Source organism: Cherax quadricarinatus, chromosome 53 (genome assembly GCF_038502225.1).
Source record: "Cherax quadricarinatus isolate ZL_2023a chromosome 53, ASM3850222v1, whole genome shotgun sequence".
In the NCBI taxonomy this organism is placed as follows: domain Eukaryota; kingdom Metazoa; phylum Arthropoda; class Malacostraca; order Decapoda; family Parastacidae; genus Cherax; species Cherax quadricarinatus.
This window is the reverse complement of record NC_091344.1, coordinates 14,989,114-15,015,613: the sequence shown is the minus strand read 5'-3', so window position 1 is coordinate 15,015,613 and position 26,500 is coordinate 14,989,114. Positions and strand designations below refer to the sequence as shown.

Genomic DNA, 26,500 nt, shown 5'->3' with positions numbered 1-26,500 from the left:
ATACTGTAGTGTTTATAACCCTCTGTGACCCATTATCACAACTTTTTATCCATCTACATCCTTATATTATTTTATTCATAGGAACGTGCTAAACCCATTAGGGTCATATGGCACCTGGAGAATGAGAAGGGTGATGGAGAGGGGAGAAGAGTAATCAGGCTAAAGAAAGGGAGAATAGCTGAATTTCTTAGATCAAAAGCCCTATAGCTTATTTCTTTAAATAATCTCAGCTCTCTATCTGCCTATCACATTTATGCCTCACTTTCAAAATTCAAAGATAAAAGTAATCTTAATTTGCCTTCCTTTCTTCCTATACTTTAATCTGTCTTTATTATAATCCTCCCATGGATAATGTTTTGTCTCCATAGATGCCTCACTGCACCACCCATCTTTTTTTCCCTCATGAATTCAATGGTTCATCTCATCTTACACAGACTCATCTGCTGACAAGTCCACTACCAAATATCTGAACATATTCATTTCCTCCATACTCCCTCCTTCCAATCTGATATCCCATTTTCCATTACCTAAATTGGTTATTATCCTCATCACCTTGCTCTTTTCTATTAGCTTTTAATTTTCATGCATATATTACTTTTTTTTTTTTTAACACGTCGGCCATTTCCCTCAGAGGCAGGGTGACATATTACATACCCTCCCAAATTCATCCACCAACCTTTGCAACTTCTCTTCAGAATGTTCCAAAAGCACTGTGTCATTGGCAAAAAGCAACTATGTATTAGATTCTGCATATTTCAATCCCACACCCATCCCCAACACTCCAGCATTCACTTCTTTTACAACCCTATCTATAAATACGTTAAACAACCATGGTGACATCACACATCCCTCTCTAAGGCATACCCTTACTGGAAAACAATCTCCCTCTCTCCTTACATACCCTAAGCTGAGCCTCACTATTCTCATAAAAGCTCTAAACTGCTTTTAGTATTATACCACCTATTCCCTACATTTACAACATGTGCCACATTGCTCTCCTATCCACCCTATTATATGCCTTTCTAAAACAATGAATGGAACAAAAACTTCCTTTCTGTGTTCTAAATACTGCTTACTTATATGCTTCAATGTCTACACATCCCCTACCCTTCCTAAAGCCTCCTTGTTCATCAGCAATACTGTTCTCCATGTTACCCTTTAATTCCTTCAGTAATAACTACCATACACTTTACTTGATATATTCATCAGGCTTATTCCTCAATAATTAGTGTACTCTTTCATTTCACTTTCACTTATACAAAGGAACTATGCATACTCTGCAAATCCCTAGATACCTTCCTTCCTTTCATACATTTATTGAACAAGAATACCAACCACTCCAAAACTATATCCCCACCTGCTTTTAACATTTGTCTTGATGCCATTAATCCCAGCTGCTTTATCCTCTTTCATTTTATCCACTGCCTCATGCACCTCCACCACTCTCACAACCGACTCTTCCTCACTCCTAAAAATTTTTTTACCTCCTTGGCCAATGCATGAAATCACTGCCTCCCTTTCCTCATCAACATTTAATAGCTCCTCAAAATATTCCATCACACAAACAAAACCTAAAAAACAGAAGGTAATTAAGACTGATCCAAGAAAGGGTCAAGTAGCTTGAACTTCTTGGATCAAGAGCCCTTCATCAGCTTGAAGGTGTGAATATGCAACTTACTTGGCTTGATTACTCTGGACTACAGGTGGCAGCTGCTGGGGGTCTCCGACTAATACAAAGCGAGAAGCGTGAAACAATGGTCCAAGTGCTGCAACTTGCAGAACCTTAAATAAAAAGTTTAAATAAAACCAATAATTGTTTAAAAGGAGATAAAAGATCAGGCAGGCTATCAGTGCTAACATTAAGCAGACCAACATAAGTACAACCTCTCCTCACTGATGTACTTGTTTACTGACAACGCGGAGTCACGATGGGCTCTCCAACAAGTCAGTACTGTATGCCGTACGAGAACTCGGGTTATGGAAATGGACAGCACAGCATCTAAGCGTCAAGCATCTCAATCTCCTTCCTACAGCCACTCAGCACACTAGCTTTTAAAGTCTCCAAGACTACATATTTGTACAAATTTGTACTTTATTGTGCACCCTATGGTACAATATAGAAGTGCAAAAGCACTTGGAAGGGGAAAATGGAAGTACAAAAGATGTTCACTGTAAAGGGGTTAATGATGGGTCTCAGCATCAAGCAATCTCCAAGACTACATATTTTGTCTATAAATTTGTACTTTATTGTGCATCCCATAGTACAAGATAGAAGTGCAGCAGCACTTGGAAGAGGAAAGGGAGAAAAATGGAAGAAGTACAAAAGAAGTGCACAGTAAAGGGGTTAGCTGGTGTGTTCGTCTGTGTATTTACATTCTTGGTCTCTCTCAAGGCAGCTTAATTAAGACATTATTAAGCTCAGTAAACAAGGTATGTCGATGATGATATTGACAGTTTGGAGGGACTTCTAAACTGTTGTATCTGAGTGCCTCCGCAAAGACAGTGATTATGTATGAGTAAGGTGAAAGTGTTGAATGATGATGAAAGTATTTTCTTTTCAGGGATTTTCTTTCTTTTTGGGTCACCCTGCCTCGGTGGGAGACGGCCGACTTGTTGAAAAAAAAAATTAATAATAACTGTTCTGGAGTGCTTTAAATACATATGACATTACAAGCTCTCCAGAGCGATTATTATATTTAATTATTATTATTATTATCACCATTGACATACCTTGTTCACAGTTTCATTATTTCTTAATTAAGCTGCCACAAGACACACTTGAGAATGTAAACGCACAGACGAACACACCAGCTAACCCTTTTACTGTGAACTTCTTTTGTACTTCTTCCATTCTTTGTTGCGGTTCTTCCTCTTTGTACAATACTCACCTCTTGCCCTACATTAAGACTACAAATATTTTAAGGTAAATACTGTATGTGTATTTTACTTTTTTATTGTTTTTTGTAATATGCAAGAGTTATGAAAATTAAAACAAAGTTATCAAGTTGGAGTTTCCTTTTTATTTTTACCTTCAAATATACGTATTTAATTCACCATTTGGCATCGTTACAAAGTGGGAGGAGCTATAGCAGAGGGAGAAGCCAGCAGTGTCTCAGCAGCTGATGCTACTCCATGCTGCAAAGAGATGTACCTTACCCCACTATAAAATATTGTATAATTATACTATTACTATTTATTCTAAAATAATATTAGGTAAAACGTAAATAACGCAGAAGCACGCTAAAGACGTCCAAATTAATAAAAACTGACATTGTATGGAGAGGTATTGGAGGGTGAGCAGAGCTATATGAGAGGAGAAGGCACAGACTCACAGCGCTATAAAATACAGTGGACCCCCGGTTTACGATATTATTTCATTCCAGAAGTATGTTCAGGTGCCAGTACTGACCGAATTTGTTCCCATAAAGAATATTGTGAATTAGATTAGTCCATTTCAGACCCCCAAACATACATGTACAAACGCACTTACATAAATACACTTACATAATTGGTCGCATTGGGAGCTGATCGTAAACCGGGGGTCCACTGTACTGTATAATTATACTATTACTATCAATAAAGGTTATCTACCTATCATATTTATTACAGAATAATAATAGATATACTATAAATAACGTAGAAGCATGATACAGATGCCCAAATGAATAAAAACTGACATTATATGGATAGGTATTGAAGGGTGGGCAGCAGAGGGCAGGGAAGGATATAAAAAAAAAAGGTGACCATGACAACTACAAAAAATGTTTGTGGCTGAAGGGTAGCTATAGAAAAATCACTTATCCTATGCAAAGACTGAAAAAAAGTGCGATTTTCTCAATTTTTTTTTTCTCAAAGTACGTAATAAACTATGCGCACGTTTCCTGGAATATCTCGGAAGTAAGTTATTGACCTATTTCGTGTTGTATTACCGTTAATAATAAACGGATTGAAAGGATTTTCACAGCAAACATAAAACAGAATGTTCTAATTTTGGGTAGTGGCTTTTTGAAGTACTATCAGTAAGGGGCGATTCCTCGATTAGAGACAAATTCATTTACCGACATGGTCTTCGGAACAGAACTCCATCGGTAAGTGAGGAGAGGCTGTATTATAGCTTGGCTGATCAGGAAATACCTTGAGGAACTTGCCAGGTTCCCTTTTAAGACCATTATAAGGCTTATATTATTTATTTATATTTTATTGACACATTGGCCGTTTCCCACCAAGGCAGGGTGGCCCAAGAAAGAAAAACTTTCATCACTCACTCACTCCATCACTGTCTTGTCCAAGGCAAGATTACACTACAGTTATAAAACTGCAACATTAACAACATTTTTTACAATAATAAAAAAAGGCTTCCATCTAAATAGTCCAATAACTGTATATCTTGCTTTACATATGCATGGTTTTGAAGATGTGTGGGAGACAGAATAAGTTAATCATGTCACACAACGATGACCTGACTATTAAAAACAGTGGCAGTCTGAATATAAAATTTTTGTCTAAAGGTAAGGAGGACATAACAGCTATTATAAACAGATTCCTTGTAGTAGATTCATTGGGTGAAAGGAGCCAGAAGTTAGATGTGAAGACTGCATTTGTACCCTAAAATATAACTCTAGCAAGTGTTCAACTGCCAAGACACTTTTTTTTTGACAGGTCAGTTTCAAACACCATGACTTACACCACCTATGATGAGTTGTTCCAGGATAATTCCCAGGACTAACCATCAACCCTTTCACTGTCAGTCCCGTAATATTATTTTTTTTATTTTTTATTTTATTAACAATTTGAGCACACATACAGAGGTACAAAAAATACAGATTAGAGCAGCATGCCAAAGCCACTTATACTATGCATAGCATTACGGGCTGGCTTAAAATTAACTTAGGATTAACTAAGCAATGATGAAATCAGTGATAAAACATTAATGTAAACAGATTACTATAAAGCACAAGTGAGTATTACAAAGACAGGTCATATGGTTGCATGCACTGTTGTACATTCAGTCCTATGAAGTATTCTGTTAGGTAGTGTATTTAAAAAAATAGTAAAGTTAGATTCGGTTTTAGGTTTAACATTTATGTGATATAATTGTGAGAAACATTTAAGATATACAATTTATAAGGTTCAGTTATTCGGTATTTATTTGGTTTTGGGTGAGTAAGTGATCTTTGAGAAGAGACTTGAATTTATAAACAGGTAGTGTTTCTTTTATATTTACAGGTAATGAATTCCAGATTTTAGGGCCTTTTATGTGCATTGAGTTTTTGCGTAGTGTGAGATGGACACGAGGAACATCAAAGAGTGATCTGTGCCTTGTGTTATGGTCATGTGTTCTGTTGAGGTTGGCAAGGAGATGTTTGAGGGGAGGGTTAATATCAGAGTTAAGTGTTCTATGTATGTAATAGGTGCAGTAATAAGTATGGATGTTTTGTATGGTGAGTAGGTTTAGTGTATTGAATATTGGTGGAGTGTGCTGCCTGTAGTGAGAATTTGTTATCATTCTAACTGCAGCCTTTTGTTGGGTAATTAGTGGTCTGAGATGGTTAATTGTTGTTGAGCCCCATGCACAAATTCCATAGGTGAGATAGGGGTAAATAAGAGAGTGATATAGGGCCAGGAGGGCTGACTGTGGAACATAGTACCGTATCTTCGATAGTATGCCTACAGTCTTGGAAATTTTCTTAGAAATTTGTTGTATATGTGTATGAAATTTGAGTCTATTATCAAGGTGGATTCCTAAGAATTTTCCCTCTGTTAGCTTTGTGATAGGTGATCCGTTTATCATTATGTTAAGAGGGACATCTGTAGCTCTGTTACCAAACTGAATGAAGTAGGTTTTGTCAATGTTTAGTGTAAGTTTGTTAGTCCTCATCCAGGTAGATATTTTCTGTAATTCGGTATTTACAGTATTGGCTAGCGTGACTGGGCTCGGGTGAGAGAAGACGTATGTAGTGTCATCTGCAAATAGTGTGGGTTTGAGTAATTGCGAAGCATTTGGAAGGTCATTTATGTATAGGAGAAAGAGAAGAGGGCCAAGGACACTTCCCTGTGGGACACCAACTGTAATTGGTTGCGCAGAAGAGTTTGCCCCATTTGCGTACACATATTGGCTTCTGTTGCTGAGGTATGACTTGAGGTAGTTGAGGGAGTGCCCTCTTATACCATAGTGTGACAATTTTACGTGGAGCAAGTCATGGTCAACTGTATCAAAAGCTTTACGTAAGTCAATGAAGATCCCGAGTGGGACTTCTTTTTTCTCTATTGCAGTGTATATATGTTCTAGCATGAGTATAATAGCATCATTAGTATTTTTATTAGGCCTGAATCCAAATTGGCAGGGGTTGAGTACGTTTTGGGAGATAAGGTAGGAGTAGATTCGTTTATGAATTAATTTTTCGAAGATTATTGAGAGAGGGTGTAAGTTGGATATTGGCCTATAGTTATTCAACTCTGTTTGGTCTCCTCCTTTGTGGATCGGGGTGACCCTTGCTATTTTGAGTACTGTAGGGAAGGTGGAGGATTCAATGGATTTGTTGAAGAGTGTTGCAATGATTGGTGATAGCACTTGTGACACTTTTTTGTATATAAAGGGTGGTAAGGTATTTAAATCTCCTGCCTTGTTTTTTAGTGCGTTGATAATAAGGGAGACTTCGTATGGGTTAGTCGGAGCTAGGAACAGTGTGTTCGGGTAGTTGCCGGTGAGGTAGTCATTTGGTGGGGTATCTGAGCTTGGGATTTTATTGGCAAGGTTTTGTCCTATAGTGGAGAAGAAATCATTGAGTCTGTTTGCTGTTTCTGTTGGTGGGAGTTGGGGTTCATCTGATTTTGCTAATTTTATTTCGCTATTTCGTGATATCTTTTTTGTTCCCAGAATTTCTGATAGGGAACAAAAAAGATATCACGAAATAGCGAAATAAAATTAGCAAAATCAGATGAACCCCAACTCCCACCAACAGAAACAGCAAACAGACTCAATGATTTCTTCTCCACTATAGGACAAAACCTTGCCAATAAAATCCCATGGCTTGGAAGCCAGTGTCGGTCCCGTAATACTACACCAAAATTCTAGTGGCTTCAAGTCTAGCAGGAGAAAGCTGGTAGACCTACAAGTGAGAGAATGGGTCTGCATGATCAGTACAGTGGTCCCTCATTTTTCGTAGTTAATCCATTCCTGGAGTTGCTACTATTATCAAAACCTACGATTTGCGAATCAATTTTCCCCATAAGAAATAATGTACATACAATACAATTAATTAAAGTAGAAGTGATGCAAGGAGGGAAGAGTATATGGAGAAAAAGAGAGAGGTTAAGAGAGTGGTGAAGCAATGTAAAAAGAGAGCAAATGAGAGAGTGGGTGAGATGTTATCAACAAATTTTGTTGAAAATAAGAAAAAGTTTTGGAGTGAGATTAACAAGTTAAGAAAGCCTAGAAAACAAATGGATTTCTCAGTTAAAAATAGGAGAGGAGAGTTATTAAATGGAGAGTTAGAGGTATTGGGAAGATGGAGGGAATATTTTGAGGAATTCTTAAATGTTGATGAAGATAGGGAAGCTGTGATTTCGGGTATAGGACAAGGAGGAATAACATCTTGTAGGAGTGAGGAAGAGCCAGTTGTGAGTGTGGGGGAAGTTCGTGAGGCAGTAGGTAAAATGAAAGGGGGTAAGGCAGCCGGGATTGATGGGATAAAGATAGAAATGTTAAAAGCAGGTGGGGATATAGTTTTGGAGTGGTTGGTGCAATTATTTAGTAAATGTATGGAAGAGGGTAAGGTACCTAGGGATTGGCAGAGAGCATGCATAGTTCCTTTGTATAAAGGCAAAGGGGATAAAAGAGAGTGCAAAAATTATAGGGGGATAAGTCTGTTGAGTATACCTGGTAAAGTGTATGGTAGAGTTATTATTGAAAGAATTAAGAGTAAGATGGAGAATAGGATAGCAGATGAACAAGGAGGCTTTAGGAAAGGTAGGGGGTGTGTGGACCAGGTGTTTACAGTGAAACATATAAGTGAACAGTATTTAGATAAGGCTAAAGAGGTCTTTGTGGCATTTATGGATTTGGAAAAGGCGTATGACAGGGTGGATAGGGGGGCAATGTGGCAGATGTTGCAAGTGTATGGTGTAGGAGGTAGGTTACTGAAAGCAGTGAAGAGTTTTTACGAGGATAGTGAGGCTCAAGTTAGAGTATGTAGGAAAGAGGGAAATTTTTTCCCAGTAAAAGTAGGCCTTAGACAAGGATGTGTGATATCACCGTGGCTGTTTAATATATTTATAGATGGGGTTGTAAGAGAAGTAAATGCGAGGGTCTTGGCAAGAGGTGTGGAGTTAAAAGATAAAGAATCACACACAAAGTGGGAGTTGTCACAGCTGCTCTTTGCTGATGACACTGTGCTCTTGGGAGATTCTGAAGAGAAGTTGCAGAGATTGGTGGATGAATTTGGTAGGGTGTGCAAAAGAAGAAAATTAAAGGTGAATACAGGAAAGAGTAAAGTTATGAGGATAACAAAAAGATTAGGTGATGAAAGATTGAATATCAGATTGGAGGGAGAGAGTATGGAGGAGGTGAATGTACTCAGATATTTGGGAGTGGACGTGTCAGCGGATGGGTCTATGAAAGATGAGGTGAATCATAGAAATGATGAGGGGAAAAGAGTGAGTGGTGCACTTAGGAGTCTGTGGAGACAAAGAACTTTGTCCTTGGAGGCAACGAGGGGAATGTATGAGAGTATAGTTTTACCAACGATCTTATATGGGTGTGAAGCATGGGTGATGAATGTTGCAGCGAGGAGAAGGCTGGAGGCAGTGGAGATGTCATGTCTGAGGGCAATGTGTGGTGTGAATATAATGCAGAGAATTCGTAGTTTGGAAGTTAGGAGGAGGTGCGGGATTACCAAAACTGTTGTCCAGAGGGCTGAGGAAGTTTTGTTGAGGTGGTTCGGACATGTAGAGAGAATGGAGCGAAACAGAATGACTTCAAGAGTGTATCAGTCTGTAGTGGAAGGAAGGCGGGGTAGGGGTCGGCCTAGGAAAGGTTGGAGAGAGGGGGTAAAGGAGGTTTTGTGTGCGAGGGGCTTGGACTTCCAGCAGGCATGCGTGAGCGTGTTTGATAGGAGTGAATGGAGACAAATGGTTTTTAATACTTGACGTGCTGTTGGAGTGTGAGCAAAGTAACATTTATGAAGGGGTTCAGGGAAACCGGCAGGCCGGACTTGAGTCCTGGAGATGGGAAGTACAGTGCCTGCACTCTGAAGGAGGGGTGTTAATGTTGCAGTTTAAAAACTGTAGTGTAAAGCACCCTTCTGGCAAGACAGTGATGGAGTGAATGATGGTGAAAGTTTTTATTTTTCGGGCCACCCTGCCTTGGTGGGAATCGGCCAGTGTGATAATAAAATAATAATAATAACAATTAATCAGTTCCTGGCACCCAGAAGTATTAAAACAAAAAAATTTTTTACATGAAATATAGATGTAGTACATAAGCAATACAATGGGAAATGATGAATGAAACATTAACAGCATAACACTTACCTTTATTGGAGATTCTTCTTAGTGTATGGGAGACTGGAGGAGGAGAGAGATGGATTGTTTATAGTTTGGAAGGGGAATCCCCTTCCAGCAACACCTCAGGTACCAATTGCTTCTCTGGGGTTGCTTCTCTTCTCTGTTTCTTAATGCCACTAGGACCACCTTGAGTCACTGGAGTCCTGTCTCGCAAAATAACTGTGGAGAGAGCTCTGTTTCTGGCGTCTCTTTAACACTTCCCTAAAATGGCCGAAGACTTTGTCACTGTACATGTTGCCAACATGGCTTGCAACAACCTTGTCAGGGTGATGTTTCTCCATAAAGCTTTCCATCTTACCCCACATAGCAAAAATCTCTTTAGTTTCTGAAAAAGGCACCTTCTTCCATCTCTCTTCCTCCTCCTCTGCAGCAAGATTCTGAGCTGCGATCTGTTGCTGTTCCTGCTGAAGCTCTTGCAGCTCCTCATTGGTGAGCTCTTCGTTGTGGTCTTCCACCAATTCTTCCACATCCTCCAAACTCACATCCAACCCCATGGAACTCCCCAGTGCCACAATTGATTTAACAACAGACATAGGCTCATCAGGGTCAGTCCCAAACCCTTCAAAATCCCTCTTGTCAACACAATCTGGCCACAATTTTCTTCAAGCAGAGTTCAAAGTCCTGGTAGTCACTCCCTCCCAAGCCATAATGGAGGATGCTGAAGTGTTCTCTCCAAAATTCCCTTAGGGTCAAGTGAGTGTCTGTGGTCACAGTCAAGCACCTGTGAAAAATTGCTTTGGTGTAGTTTTTTTAAAGTTTGCAATGACCTGCTGGTCCATGGGCTGGAGGAGAGGAGTGGTATTCAGGGGCAAGAACTTTACTGTGATGAACCCAAACTCCTCGAAAATTAGGTTATCCAAGTTTGGAGGATGAGCAGGTGCATTGTCCATTACTAGCAGACAATTGAGATCCAATTTCTTTTCCAGGAGATAATTCTTCACACTAGGGCCAAACACTTCATTGAACCACTCGACGAAAATTTCCCTCGTGACCCATGTCTTACTATTAGATTTCCAAAACACACAATTTACTCTTCATAACATTGTTTTTCCTGAACACTCTGGGATTTTCAGAATGGTACACTAGTAATGGCTTCACTTTGAAATCCCCACTAGCATTAGCACAGAACATGAGCATCAGCCTGTCTTTCATAGGCTTGTGTCCTGGCATTGCCTTTTCCTCCTGTGTAATGAAGGTCCTCTTTGGCATTTTCTTCCAAAAGAGGCCTGTTTTGTCACAATTGAACACTTGTTCAGGTTTCAGTCCTTCAGCCTCTATGTACTCCTTGAATTCATGCACATATTTTTCAGCCGCCTTGTGGTCCGAACTGGCAGCCTCACCATGCCTTACCACACTGTGTATGCCAGTATGGTTCTTAAATCTCTCAAACCAACCTTTGCTGGCCTTAAATTCACTCACATCACCACTATTTGCAGGCAATTTCTTTACCAGATTGTTGTGCAACTGCCTAGCCTTTTCACAAATAATCGAAGTCATAAGAGTATCTCCTACTAATTGTTTCTTATTTATCCACACAAATAATAACTTCTCAACCTCTTTGAGTACTGGTGATCTCATTTTTGTCAGCATAGTTACCCCCTGTGCAACAACAGCATCCTTGATTTCCTTTTTCTTGGCCACTATAGAACATATGGTTTTGTAGGGTTTCTTATACATCCTGGCCAGTTCGGCCGCACTTGTACCACTTTTATATTGTTCAATGATGTTTTTCTTAAATTCAATCGTATTTCTCACCTTCTTTACCACAGGCTTGGCACTAGGAGCTTTCTTTGGAGCCATGGTAGCTTATTTAGTACTTGCAAGCACTAAAATGAGTGGAATATTATGAAATATTTTGTAGGAGCATGTGAGGGGACCTTCGCTCACTGGTAAACAATGCCAGACTGGCTGGGTAGGGAGGCCGCCCCGGCTCGCACCGTGCGTACGCGTCCCGGACGAATTACTATTCGCGAGTCAACCTATGATTAGCAAGCCCATATTTATACGAAAATATCCCTATGATTTCCGAAATCTATGATTCCCGAGAACTATGAAAAGCAAGGGATCACCATGTGCAATATAAAAAAAAAAAATCAGGGAGGCTGCAGTGCATTGTGGGAGTGCTAATTCAGTACGCCTTGTTCACCCATGTCTAAAGGAAAGGATTACCTCACTCCTGGCGAATTGGGACTTTTCCCTTCCCAAGTATTATTTCTAACACAGGCTGAAAAGTCAGTGAAGATGAATCTCATGGTTTTGAGGAGTTTGTAGCAATGCCCAGGATACCAGAAATAGTGCTGAAAGCCCAGATGACCATCAACCTTCCACCTTTGGTGGTGGGCCACAGCACAATAGGAAACTCATATTTTCCCATGTCTCAAAAAATAAGGAAGTTTATTCAGGTATACACAAATACGGTTACATTAATTATCATACATAGCAGCATGTGTAGAGAACCTAGGATAGCCCAAAAAAGTGACTTACTTCCGGTATGGGTGGTGGGGAAGACAGCGTGGGTGGTGGGGAAGATGGTGTAGGTGGGGAAGGCAGTGTGGGTTTGTGTAAACAAGTTTTGTAAACACTATAATGATGATAATGTTTGTGCAGTTATTGTGTTGTATACAAGTGGATATACATGTAGTATATACATTATGAATTATATTGGTCTCACAGGCTACAAAAGCTACTTGAAAATATAAAATATTAGGAAAGAAAAAGAATAAAAAAAAGTAAAAATAATATTACCGAGTGAGCGGCAGTTGCCGACGCTGCCGTAAGCGATTCACTTTGTCAACTTCACGCCTCTATCTCTAAGTACTGATTGCAAAATTTTTTTTTAAAGTGCTCAGAAAAATATTCTTAAGATTTTGGTAAGAACATTTTTTTTTTTTTAATATCTTTTGACACTGAGAACAAGTTTGTGATCAGGGCTCTTGAAAGTGAAAGGGTTAACTATCATTCTGGTTTCCTCCACTAGTACTATCACCATAATTATCACATCATCATTAAAAGTAAAAAAAAAAAACTGCCACGAGTACAATTAACAATGAAATACAGTGGAACCCTGGGTTTCATCATTAATTCGTTCCAGAAAGTCAGGTGAAGACAGAATTCGACGAAAACTGAAACAATATTTCCTATAAGAAATAATGTAAATCCAGTTGATCAATTCCAGACACCCAAAAATATTAACAAAAAATACATTTTATAGAGAATAACTATAGTTTTACATACAGAACACAATGAGAAATAAATGTAAAGGACTCATGAAATGGATAAATGAACATTTAACATCACTATTACCTTTATTGAAGACTTTTGCTGGCATATGGAAGACAGCAAGGAGGGGAGAGGAAGGAGAGGTTAACTCTACCACCATCACAACCACTACCACCCTCTACCACCATCATAACCACCCTCTACCACCATCACTAACACCCTCTACTGACGAGAAACAAAGCCAGACTGACTCAGAACGTGTTGGATGCTTTGTGTGGGCACAAGCAGACACATTTGGTACGACGGACCACTGCCAACTTGACAAAAACCGAGGTGATGAACGAAAACTGGAACAAAATTTTGACGAAAAAAGTCGTCGAAAACCAAGTTTGATGAAAACCTGGGCAAACGAAAACCGAGGTTCTACTGTACGTATACTGTATATATGAGGAAACCTACACTACTCAGTTTTACTAAACGCATTACATTAATCACCATACATGCGGTATGCATTTCAAATTTTTTAAATGAATCCATCCTCAGGACTATCTCTAGAATATAACTGTTTGTACACAAATAACCCGCACATAAAAGAGAGAAGCTTACGACGACGTTTCGGTCCGACTTGGACCATTGACAAAGTCACACTAACCAGAGGTGGAGCAGGACGGCTATATATAGGCAGGAAGAGGTGGTGGTAGTAGTAGTAGTAGTACAAGAGTTGTACAGTGGACCCCCGCATAACGATTACCTCCGAATGCGACCAATTATGTAAGTGTATTTATGTAAGTGCGTTTGTACGTGTATGTTTGGGGGTCTGAAATGGACTAATCTACTTCACAATATTCCTTATGGGAATAAATTCGGTCAGTACTGGCACCTGAACATACTTATGGAGTGAAAAAATATCGTTAACCGGGGGTCCACTGTATATAATACCGACAAGATGAAATTAAGACACATGCACAACACCCGGGCATCCCCATCATAGACGTTTCGCCATCCATCCAGCCACTGGATGGCGAAACGTCCACAACAAAGACAACCAGATGCCGCACATGTGTCTCAATTTCATCAGTATGAACCTTAGCCCTGGCTTCGTCTCTGTAGATGCCTTCCTCTCCCATTACATTGTAAAATGCTCCAAACTTCAGAACACCCATGACTTAACCTGAATCCTCATTTTTCTTTTTCTTTTTCTTCTTCTTCCTCTTCCCCTTTCCTCTTTCCTTTTCTCCTCTGGGTTGTCTTCCTCTCTCCTGTCTCGTGTTCGTGTTCCTTCTTCATTTATTTCACCACTTCCCTTTCATGCACCTCTGTGCGCTTGCTCTCCCTCTGTGGGCATCTAGCTCTCTTGCAGTGCTCTCCTTCCTTTGTACAGTGGATCCCTGCATAGCGATATTAATCCGTGCAAGAGAGCTCATTGTTATGCGAAATTATCGTTATGCGAATGAATTTTCCCCATAAGAAATAATGGAAATCAAATTAATCCGTGCAAGACACCCCAAAGTATGAAAAAAATAATTTTTACCACATGAAATATTAATTTTAATACACACAAACTGAAAAAGGCATGCACAATTACATGACACTTACTTTTATTGAAGATCTGGTGATGATTGATGGGATGGGAGGAGAGAGTGTTAGTGTTTAGAAGGGGAATCCCCTTCCATTAAGACTTGAGGTGTCAAGTCCTTTTCTGGGGTTACTTCCCTTCTTCTTTTAATGCCACTAGGACCAGCTTCAGTCACTGGAGTTCTGTCGCACAACATATCTGTCCATAGTGGCCTGTACCTCTCGTTCCTTTATGACTTCCCTAAAGTGTTTCACAACATTGTCAGTGTAATAGTCACCAGCACGGCTTGCAATAGCTGTGTGAGGGTGATTTTCATCCATGAAGGTTTGCACTTCAAGCCACTTTGCACAAATTTCCTTAATCTTTGTAGTAGGCAATTTCTTCAATTTCTCTCTCCCCTCCTTCGAACCAGTTTCCTCAGGTGTGGCCTCTTGCTGTTGAAGTTGATCTATCAGCTCATCAGTGGTTAGTTCTTCATTGTCCTCCTCCACCAACTCTTCCACATCATCCCCACTAACCTCCAACCCCAAGGACTTTCCCAATGCTATAATGGATTCCTCAACTGGCATAGGATTCTCAGGGTTAGCCTGAAACCCTTCAAAATCCCTTTGGTCTACACATTCTGGCCACAGTTTCTTCCAAGCAGAGTTCAAGGTCCTCTTAGTCACTCCCTCCCAAGCCTTACCTATAAGGTTTACACAATTGAGGATATTAAAGTGATCTCTCCAAAAGTCTCTTAGAGTCAGTTGAGTTTCTAAGGTCACTACAAAGCACCTTTCAAACAGAACTTTTGTGTACAGTTTTTTGAAGTTTGCAATAACCTGCTGGTCCTTGGGCTGCAGGAGAGGAGTGGTATTAGGAGGCAAAAACTTCACCTTAATGAATTTCATGTCCCCATAAAGTCGCTCTGCCACGTCTGTAGGATGACCAGGGGCATTGTCTAACACCAGGAGGCACTTAAGTTCTAATTTCTTTTCAGTTAGGTAATCTTTCACATTGGGGGCAAATGCATGGTGTAACCAGTCATAGAAAAAGTCCCTAGTGACCCATGCCTTACTGTTTGCCCTCCACAGCACACAAATTTTCCTTGAGGACATTCTTTTGCCTGAACGGTCTGGGAGTTTCAGAGTGATACACTAATAAAGGCTTCACTTTGCAATCACCAGTAGCATTGGAACACATCAACAGAGTAAGCCTGTCTTTCATAGGCTTATGTCCTGGGAGTGCCTTTTCCTCCTGAGTAATGTAGGTCCTGCTTGGCATTTTCTTCCAAAACAGGCCTGTTTCATCACAATTAAACACTTGTTCAGGTTTCAGTCCTTCAGTTTCTATGTACTCCTTGAATTTCTGCACATATTTTTCAGCTGCTTTGTGGTCCGAACTGGCAGCCTCACCATGCCTTATCACAATATGTATGCCACTACGCCTCTTAAATCTCTCAAACCCACCTTTGCTGGCCTTAAATTCACTCACATCATCACTAGTTGCAGGCATTTTTTTAATTAAATCCTGATGCAACTTCTTAGCCTTTTCACTTATGATCACTTGAGAGATGCTATCTCCTGCTATCTGTTTCTCATTTATCCACACCAATAAGAGTCTCTCAACATCTTCCATCACTTGCGATCTCTGTTTCGAAAACACAGTTAAACCTTTGGCAAGAACAGCTTCCTTGATTGCCTTTTTGTTGCCCACAATAGAAGCGATGGTTGATTGGGGTTTACTATACAACCTGGCCAGCTCAGAGACACGCACTCCACTTTCATACTTATCAATGATCTCTTTCTTCATCTCTATAGTAATTCTCACCCTTATTGCTGTAGGGTTGGCACTAGAAGCTTTCTTGGGGCCCATGGTCACTTATTTTGCAGATAAAATCACCAGAAACACTGTAATAATACGAAATGTTCCGATTGTATGCTTGGATGTTACCGCGGAGGCTGGCTGGTAAATAATGCCACCGGCGGAACATGTGAGGCTGGCTAAGGGCGCACATTAGACGCGTCTCAGACGAACAGCGCTGAGCGGGTTTTTTAGCGGTATGCGAGGCAAAATCTTGGCGATAAAATGTAGCGGTATGCGGATTTAACGTTATGTGATGCCAACGGTATGCGGAGGTCCACTGTATTTGACTGGCTTGTCCTTTTTATTTCCCACTTCTACCACTACTACTACCTCTTCTTCTACTACTACTACTACAACTACTGACGAAATTGAGACACATGTGCGGCGTCTGGTTGTCTTTGTTGTGGACGTTTCACCATCCAGTGGCTGGCTGGATGGCGAAACGTCTATGATGGGGATGCCCGGGTGTTGTGCATGTGTCTTAATTTCATCTTGTCGGTATTATATACAACTCTTGTACTACTACTACTACTACCACCACCTCTTCCTGCCTATATATAGCCGTCCTGCTCCACCTCTGGTTAGTGTGACTTTGTCAATGGTCCAAGTCAGACCGAAACGTCGTCGTAAGCTTCTCTCTTTTATGTGCGGGTTATTTGTGTATCGTTCCAGTCACGGTATTGTGCCTTTTTTGTTATTTAACTGCTTGTGATTATGTGTAGATCAAGTGTTTACATTGAAGCATATATGTGAACAGTATTTAGATAAAGGTAGGAAAGTTTTCACTGCATTTATGGATTTAGAAAAGGCATATGATACAGTGGATAGAGAAGTGATGTGGCAGATGTTGCAAGTGTATGGAATAGGTAGTAAGTTACTAAATGCTGTAAAGAGTTTTTATGAGGATAGTGAGGCTCAGGTTAGGGTGTGTAGGAGAGAGGGAGATTACTTCCCGGTAAACGTAGGTCTTAGACAGGGATGTGTAATGACAAAATGGTTCTTTAATATATTTATAGATAGGGTTGTGAAGGAGGTAAATGCTAGGGTGTTGGGGAGAGGGGTGGGATTAAATTACAGGGAATCAAGTACAAAATGGGATTTGACACAGTTACTTTTTGCTGATGATACTGTGCTTATGGGAGATTCTAAAGAAAAGTTGCAAACATTAGTGGATGAGTTTGGGAAGGTGTGTAAAGGTAGAAAGTTGAAAGTGAACATAGACAAGCGCAAGGTGATGAGGGTATCAAATGATTTAAGGAAAAATTGGATATCACACTGGAGAGAGGGAGTATGGAAGAAGTGAATGTTTTCAGATATTTGGGAGTTGAGATGTCAGCAGATGGGTTTATGAAGGATGAGGTTAACCATTCTAGGTAGTAGGTTGGTAGACAGCAACCGCCCAGGGAGGTCCTACCGTCCTGCCAAGTGAGTGTAAAATGAAAGCCTGTAATTGTTTTACATGATGGTAGGATTGCTGGTGTCCTTGTTTACGTCTCTTAAACATGCAAGATTTAAGGTACATCTTCCTACTTCTACTTACACTTAGGTCACACTACACATACATGTACATGCATATACAGGTCCGCCATCACAAATCCGGCAATCAGTTATTCGGTTCCTTCAGTTATTCGGCACTAATTTTGGCTAGCATAATTTCAAATTTCCAGGGTCACCACACCAACCTGCTGCTACTGTTTGGTGGTGCTACTTGCTGCATAAGTCATTCCAATTTCTTTTTCTCCATTAATTGTTTTAACCTGCTTACTTTTAGCCCGAGCCATGGTTCCAATGAATAAAAGAAATGCTTCTCATTATGTAAAGCACCTACACAGTATATTATCCATTAAAGATAAGGTGGCTTTGAAGCCACTGTCGGTTGCCATGAGCTCAGTCTCATGAAGCAGGAGAATATGCTTTATTAATTATGCTAGTATCAACACTACAGCTTATTTGCCTATCACAATTGATCTAATATGACATAAGAAACAATATAAATAACATAAAACATGTTAAATACTCCAGAATGAGTAATATTTGGCATAACACTGAGCAGTTCGACAGAGTTATGAAGAGGATATCGTAAACAAATACCATTCTCCTATCCTTGTATTGGGGGTTTATATTAGAGAAAACGGAGTGTAGCACAGGGCTATGATATACGCTCGTACTCCACCATAAACATAAAACAAAAAAGTTGTTTTCTCTCTATAGATTATCACACATAGCAGCATATGTGTAGAGAACCTAGGATAACCTCAAAAAAGTCAACGTGGCTTATTTTTAGTACCTGGCTTTGGTTAGCCATATATGATTTTTGGTAAATATTTGATTCCCAGCCAGGGTAGAAACAGTAGGCATGTTTCTTTACACCTGTTGTCTATGTTTACCCATCAGTAAATGGGTACTTGCGTATTAGTCAACTAGTGTGGGTGTTATCCTGGGACACTGACCTAATTTTCTTGAAATACTCAGCATAACAAGTGCCTTTCTATACAATAGTATGTCACTGATGTCAGCTAGGCCTGTATACCTTGTACATGTATATGTAGTAAATAAAGATATTATTATTATTATACATGTATTATTATTATTATTTTCTCAGTTGTTTGTTGGGTTATCTTATTCAAACTTGGGCAATGTATGATGGAAAGATACTTCTTCACGTACACCAAAAATGAAAGAAATCAGACCATAAATAGTGGAGTTCACTTTTCAACCATTAGCGGCCGCTTAGTGGTATATTTTTGTATGGTTGTTATGGTTATATTCTCATTTTTTCGGTCTCATTTGATAGAATGAAAGATATATTACAGAAACAGATATGATTTTGATTGCTTTCATGACGAAAAGTACCTTGAAATTGTGCTCACAGTAGCGAAAATGTTCTATTCTTAAGCGAAGCTCAAGAGTAAACAAATGACGTCACCGTCCAATACCTGTTCACCTGCCAGTCTAAATTCCAGTACGGAGTCAAGAATGGATTGACATTATTTATTCAATTATTACAATAATGCAGTAGTCTGCATAACAGTAAATCTATTTTTTTTTTTTTGCGAATAAAAATTCCAAATGGTAAGCAAGAGTAATATAAGAGGGGCCTGTAGCCGTGACTAATGAACAGAGAAAATGTTATTTTAGTGCCAGGAATGTCTGCATTGTTTATTCTGGACCCTATTTTGAAATTGGCATCTGTTGAAATTTGTGTGAAATCGGCCAAATTGCCAATTTCTGACCAATTTATTGGGTATTTGAAATAAGTGAATGGGCGGTTTCATGTACTCAGTTGACAGACTAGAAGTAAGTAAGTTTATTCAGGTATACACAAATACAGTTACATAGATTATCATACATAGTAGTGTATGTATAGAGAGCCTAGGATAACCCAGAAAAGTCAGACAAAATGACTTATTTCCAGTACCTGGCTTGGGCTTGCCATATATGATTTTTGGTAAATACTTTTTTTTTTCTCGGTTGTTTGTTGGGCTATCTCACTGAAACTTGGGCAATGTATGATGGAAAGATGCTTCTTAATGTACAACAAAAATAAAAAAGACGGACGATAAATAAGGTAGTTCACTTCTCAGCCATTATTATTATTATTATAATAATAATAAAAAAGAAGCGCTAAGCCACAAGGGCTATACAGCGCTGCAGGGTAGGGAAGGAAGCGAGGGTATTGGGCGGCAGAAGGGAGGAGGGATGAACAGTAGGTTACAGAAAACAGCGGGGCAGGGGATAGTACGGGGGTAGAGGGTAGCAAGAGATTGAGGTAGAAAGGGCTGAAGGTATCAGAATTTGTGAAGTAAGTCAGTTGTTGTCAAAAAGTCAATGAGTGTGTCCGGATGAAAGGTGGGTCCATCAGCGAGAAGGGAAGGTAGAGAGAGAGCAGTGGAGCGAAGACGACGACGGAGGTAAATTCTGCGTGCTCGTTGATAAAGTGGGCAGTCCAACAGAATGTGGCTGACTGATAATAGAGCCTGACAATTCTCACAGAGAGGAGCAGGGCGCCTCTCCACGAGATATCCATGAGTAAGACGAGTATGGCCAATGCGAAGATGGGAAAGAGTAGTCTCCCAACCTCGACACTGGTGGTAAGAAGACGGCCAGTGACCTATACTCGGTTTAATAGACTGAAGTTTGTTACCGAGCATAGTAGACCAACGTTGTTGCCAATGGGTGTGAAGGTGGGAAGATATTGCAGCAAAATAGTCCGTAAATGGAACACCTCTATATGAAACTGGTAGGTCATGTACTGCTGACCGCGCAGCAGTGTCTGCCTGTTCATTGCCCTGTACGTCAACATGACCAGGGACCCAACAAAAAACAATATCTTTATGCTTGGTACAGATGCGGCATAGCCAAAGTTGGATACGGAGGACTAAGGGGTGAGGTGTATCAAATTTCTGTATAGCCTGTAAAGCACTAAGGGAGTCTGAGACAACCACAAATGATGACACAGGCATAGATGCAATACAGATAAGTGCTGCAAGGATGGCATACAATTCAGCAGTAAAAATACTAGCCGAAGATAGTAAATGCCCTCGTACGACACTGTCCAAAAACACTGCTGCGAATCCTACGTCGTCAGAAGACTTAGAGCCATCTGTGTACACAGCAATGGCATGAGAATGAGAGTGGAAGTGATCAAGAAAAAGAGAGCAGGAAGCGACCGTAGACAGTTGGGCTTTCGAGCAAGGGAGAGAGAAAGAACAGACTCGAACAGCTGAAACTTCCCAGGGGGGTAGGGAAAAAGTGAGATGCTACATGAACATAGAAAGGTGGTAATTGAAGAGAAGACGAGCGAATGAAGGCGAAGAGAGAAGGGACGGAGTAAACAGGGGAAGCGAACAAATAAAGAATGTCTACTAATATCAGTGACCATTCTCTAAATGGAAGGATTGCGGAGACCATGAGAGCGTACATAGTAGCGAAGGCAATGGGCATCACGGCGATCGGATAAGGATGGAACGTTCGCTTCTGCATAGAGGCTCTCAACAGGGGAAGAGCGAAAAGCACCAAGGCATAAACGTAATCCTTGGTGATGAATGGGCTTAAGGCTAGAGAGAGTAGCAAGAGATGCCGCTGAATAGATCTGGTCACCATAATCAAGTTTCGATAAAATGAGGGTGGAATGGAGGCGAAGGAGGGTTCGACGATCAGCTCCCCATGAAAGATGAGCAAGGGTTTTAAGAAGGTTCAGCCGGCTGTGACAAGCTGCCTTCAGAGAGGTAATGTGAGGTTTCCAGGATAACCTACGGTCAAAGAGGAGGCCAAGAAACTTGACTATCACGTTCAGGGATACGGGAGCCATAGAGGTACAAAGGATGATCGGAGATGACAGAGCGTCTAGTGAAAGTAATTTGGTGGGTTTTAGTGCTGGAAAATTTAAACCCATGTGTGGTGGCCCAATTGGAAACACGGTCGACCACATGCTGGAGAGAAACTGTAATGAGGTGACAGTCAGTGCCTGCACAGGCAATAGCGAAGTCATCAACAAGAGTGATGACCAAATATTTGATGGAAGACTAGAGGCCAAATCATTAATAGCAAGGAGAAAAAGTGTTGTGCTCAGAACACATCCCTGAGGGACACCTTCAGCTTGGATAAAGTCCGGGGAGAACACATTATTAACCCTTTCAGGGTCCGTCCCATAGATCTACGGCTTTACGTTCAGGGTCCAAACCGTAGATCTACGCCATGAGCTCAGCTCACTCTGATAAACTGTGAGTAGTACATTTGGGCCTAGATATGAGAGAATACATCTATGTGGTATGTGTGCACCACATAAAACAGATCCTGCAGCACACTGTGTATAATGAGAGAAAAAATATGAAATCATGATTTTTCGATTAAAACAGCAACTTTGCAGTGTTTTTTCGTATGTTTTTTATAGTTGTATTTGCGATTTCTTGGTCTCATTTGATAGAATGGAAGACATATTACAGAAATAGAGATGATTTTGATTGGTTTTAGCACTGGAAATGGCTTGAAACTGAGCTCAAAGTAGCGGAAATGTTAAATTTTTGCCGATATTCAAGAGTAAACAAACGACCTCACACGTCTAATACACGTCAGCTGGTGGGTCTAATATACATTCACAAATATGGTGATGATATTTATACAATTATTACAGTATTGCATAACAGTAAATCTTCTATTTTTTGGTGTGAATAAAAATTCATTATGTGAATAAAAAATCAAAATGGAATTTATTTGTAAAGCCTCAAAACATAACTAATGAACAGAGGAAATGTTAGTTTAGTGCCAGGAATGCCTACATTGTTTATTCTGGACCCTATTTTGAAATTGGAATATTTTGAACTTTGTGTTAAATTGGCCAAATTAACAATTTCCGATCACTTTATTTTGCAGTTGGAACAGTTGACTTGGCAATTTCTTGTGCTCAATCGATAGAATAGAAGTAATACTAGTGAAATAGCTAAGAATTTGGTTGATTGGAATAATGTAATTGGCCTAAAATGGGAGTCAAAGTCGGCAAAATCGCCGATTCGTAAATATCGCTGACACTTCAAAATTCGCGAGAGCATAATTTCACCAATTTTCCACCAAATTTCATACTTTTTGTTTTATTACCTTCACAAAAAGATTCTCTACGATTTCATAAGAAAAAATAACAATTTTTTTTTTTAAAAATTCTTGGACACTGGTGCGTGACTCCAGATTTGGGCCTTGGACCCTGAAAGGGTTAACCCGAACACGGAAATGTCTATCAGTTAAAAAGTTCTTAAGGAAGGATGGTAGATTGCCTCTGAGGCCTAAGGAGTGGGTTTGGGCCAAAATATTATACCTCCAAGTTGTGTCATATGCCTTCTCAAGGTCCAAAAATATGGCAATAACTGAGTGGTTATTCGCAAAGGCATTACGAACATACGTATCCAAGTGTAGTAAGGGGTCTATGGTAGAACGTCCCTTACAAAAGCCATATTGACGAGTGGAGAGACTGTTGTGTGTCTCTAAATACCACACTAAACGTCTATTTACCAGGCATTCCATCACTTTGCAAACTGCACTGGTAAGAGCAATGGGACGATAGTGGGAGGCTTCATGTCCCGTAGTGCCTGGTTTGCGGAAAGGGAGAACAATGGCAGATTTCCACAGCTGTGGAAGAACTCCTTGCGACCAAATAAGATTGAAAAGGCGTAATAGGACTGCAAGGGCTGACTGATGTAAATGTTGTAGCATACGAATATGAATGTCGTCGGGCCCAGCTGCCGATGATCGGCAGGCTGAGAGTGTTGCCTCCAGTTCTTGAAGTGTAAATGGCACATTATACTGTTCTTCTCTGAGAGAAGAAAAGTCCAAGGGTGCTAACTCTCTGGCAGACTTTGAGGAAAGAAACGAGGGGCATAGATGGAGCCCCTGAGAAATATGGACCAGATGATTGCCAATTTCATTGGCAACATCTAGTGGGTTTGCTATATCAACACCGGCAACCCGCAGAACAGGAGCCGGGTCAGGAGAATATTTACCACTCAGTTTTCGTACTTTTTTCCAGACTGCACTCATAGAGGAAGCAGAGGTGATGGTGTAGACATAATCTCGCCAGCAAGTGCGTTTAGCATCACGGATGACACAGTGAGCGATCGCACGCTTCTGCTTAAAATCAAGAAGTCTCTCTGTGGTTCTATTGTACCGGTACCTGCCCCATGCAGCGCGTTTCAAACATACTGCATGAGCACAAGCAGGAGACCACCAATGCACGCATTTCTGAGAATGCCTGCCCAAAGTTTGGGGTATAGAATGAGAAGCTGCGGTTAAAACGGAGGACGAGAAGAGGTGTAAAAGCTCATCAATGGAGGACGAAGAAGGAACCTCACTAAAAACAGTTAGTTGTGAGTAAAGGTTCCAATTTGCCTGATCAAATTGCCAGCGTGGGATACGAAGAGGTGGTGAATATGAAGAGGAAGTAAGAATGGTTGGGAAATGATCGCTGTCATGTAAATCCGGGAGAACAGACCAGGTGAAGTCTAATGCGGCGGAGGAAGAGCAGACTGAGAGATCGATGCAAGAGAGTCCGTCCGAGGATCAAAATGGGTGTGAGTACCTGTAGTATTTAAAACATGGAGGGGGTGGGTGGCAAGAAAAGCCTCTAACTGAATGCCACGGGAATCACAGTGAGACCCCCCCCAGAGGAAATGATGGGCATTAAAATTGCCAAGTAACAGAATCGGTGGCGGTAACGACGAAACAAGAAAGGCAATATCTGGAATAGATAATGCCCGAGAAGGAGAGAGATATAAAGAACAGAGCATATACCACCTATGCAAGTGGATACGGGCTGCTGTGTAATGCAGCGAAGTACGAACAAATAGCTGATGGTACGGAATATCAGTGCGTAGAAGAAGGGCACTTTCATTAAAGGTCCAATCAGAAAAAGGATCTGAAGAATACAATAAATTATAGCCTGAGATGGGAGAGATAACAGCAGAGTGTAATTTTGGTTCCTGTACGCAAACACCAACAGGGGAAAACTGGGAGAGTAACATCTGAAGCTCACCCCGATTACCCGAGGCTGCGTATATTCCACTGTAAATAGGCCATGATTGGCAATGATAAAGATATCTGAAATCCGCAGGTAAGGGTTCCTACGGACTAGAGGGGTTAGAAAAGTCCACATGCGGAGGCAGCGGAAAACGTTCAAGCAGCGAAGGAACGGTGCGTTGTGAAGAAAGAAGTTGCGCAGATGGAGGAGAGGAGAGAGAAGGAACAGAGGGTGGATCAGTGTCCACTGATGGTTTGGTCTCTGCAATACATTCAGAGATTGCTTCAAGTGTTTCGGAATTCAGAGACGTCGTATGGGAGACAATATTGGAGATGGTAGGGGGAGGATGAGTAAAGATTGGAACTGTAATGGACTGTACTAAGGTAGGCGGGGGCGAAAGGGTGGAGGGAACTGGAGAAGAAGCGTGGAAGGGGACAGAAGAGGCAGAAACCTGGGAGGTGGCAGAAGAGGAAGAAACTTGGGAGGGAACAGGAGAGGAAGGTACAGTACGAGGAGGAGGGTGAACCTCTACACTTGTAACAGAGCCAGTGAGAGGGGAAGAACCAGGTACAGAGACAGGGAAGGTAAAATGAGGAGGTGGAAGAAGGGAAGGAGGGGTTGAAGGACCTTTTTTTGACTTCTGAGAAGTAGAGGGACGATTGGGAGGTGTCGTACGAGGTCTCGTCGATACTGAGGCTTGTGAGGGAGAACATGAAGAAGCGAGAACAGACCGAGTCGTTGAAGTAGGGACGTCTGAGCCTAGAACAGTAAAAGAATTAGATACAGGAGTGACTATGGGAGAGGTAACCACAGAGGAGGCTGCAGAAGATGGGACCCCAGAAGTGGGGGGACGTTTTGAAACACGGGAATAAGAAACACAAGGTAGTCTCCATTGGAGGCGGAGATGAGAAACTGCCATGGCATAAGGGAGACCTTCTGCCTCTTTGAGGTAACGGATTTCCCGCTCATTTAAGTAGACTCAGCAATGGCGAGAGTACGAAGGGTGAGCCTCATGACAATTAAGGCAAGAGGGAGGTCGATTGCAAGACGTATTAGAATGGTCATCGGCATCACAGACTGGGCATTCGGCTATGGATCTGCAATATTTCGCTGGATGGCCAAATCGCCAGCAATTTCTACACTGTTGCGGTGTAGGGATCACCTTTCGAACTTGTAACCGATGTCCTGCTACATAAACTGAGGATGGGAGTTCACGGCTGTCAAAAGTTAAACGAGCCACATTGCTAGGGTATCGTCTCCGCCCGCAGGCAGGAAGAACATAAGTGTCTACCTTGAGGATTGGGAGATCTTGGAGTTCCAACTGTTCAAGAATGTCATTGCCACATGTCTGGAAATTTTGTTGAACTATAGTATGGGGCAGAATGACAGTACCACGACAAGAATTGAGGGAATGGTGTTCTTCAATAGTGACAGGAACAGTATCGATATGGGAAAGAAGAGAAAGATCATGAGCTTGGGTAGCATTCTGTACAGTGATGATGCGAGTACCGCTCTTAAGAACATGAAAAGAAATATCTTTACCAACATGGCGTAGGAGTGCCTTGCCAATACTGTGGTCGGAAAGATAGGCAGTAGAGGAAGTCGGTTGTAAAGTGAAGAATTTAGTCCATTGTGCATTCTGAAACTGAGCGTGGAAAGGGAGTGCCGGACGTGTTGACCTTTTCTGGGAAGAACGAGAAGGTGGAGAAGTATCATCAGCAGGTAATTGTCGTCGGCGCTTAGGCGTGGGACCAGAGTTGGTCCAACGTGGAACGGGCCGGCGATTCGAAAAT

At 41.0% G+C, this 26,500-nt stretch overlaps 1 protein-coding gene across 3 annotated transcripts in view; it reads right to left on the bottom strand.

The window, feature by feature from the left end:
• Positions 1-26,500, bottom strand: part of Dna2 (DNA replication helicase/nuclease 2) — a 170,116-nt gene that overhangs the window by 22,066 nt on the left and 121,550 nt on the right. For all 3 annotated transcript variants that reach the window (XM_070096355.1, XM_070096356.1, XM_070096358.1), the window contains one exon: positions 1,679-1,782. In XM_070096355.1, the coding sequence (XP_069952456.1) occupies positions 1,679-1,782 (104 nt within the window). The remainder of the gene's footprint in view (positions 1-1,678; positions 1,783-26,500) is intronic.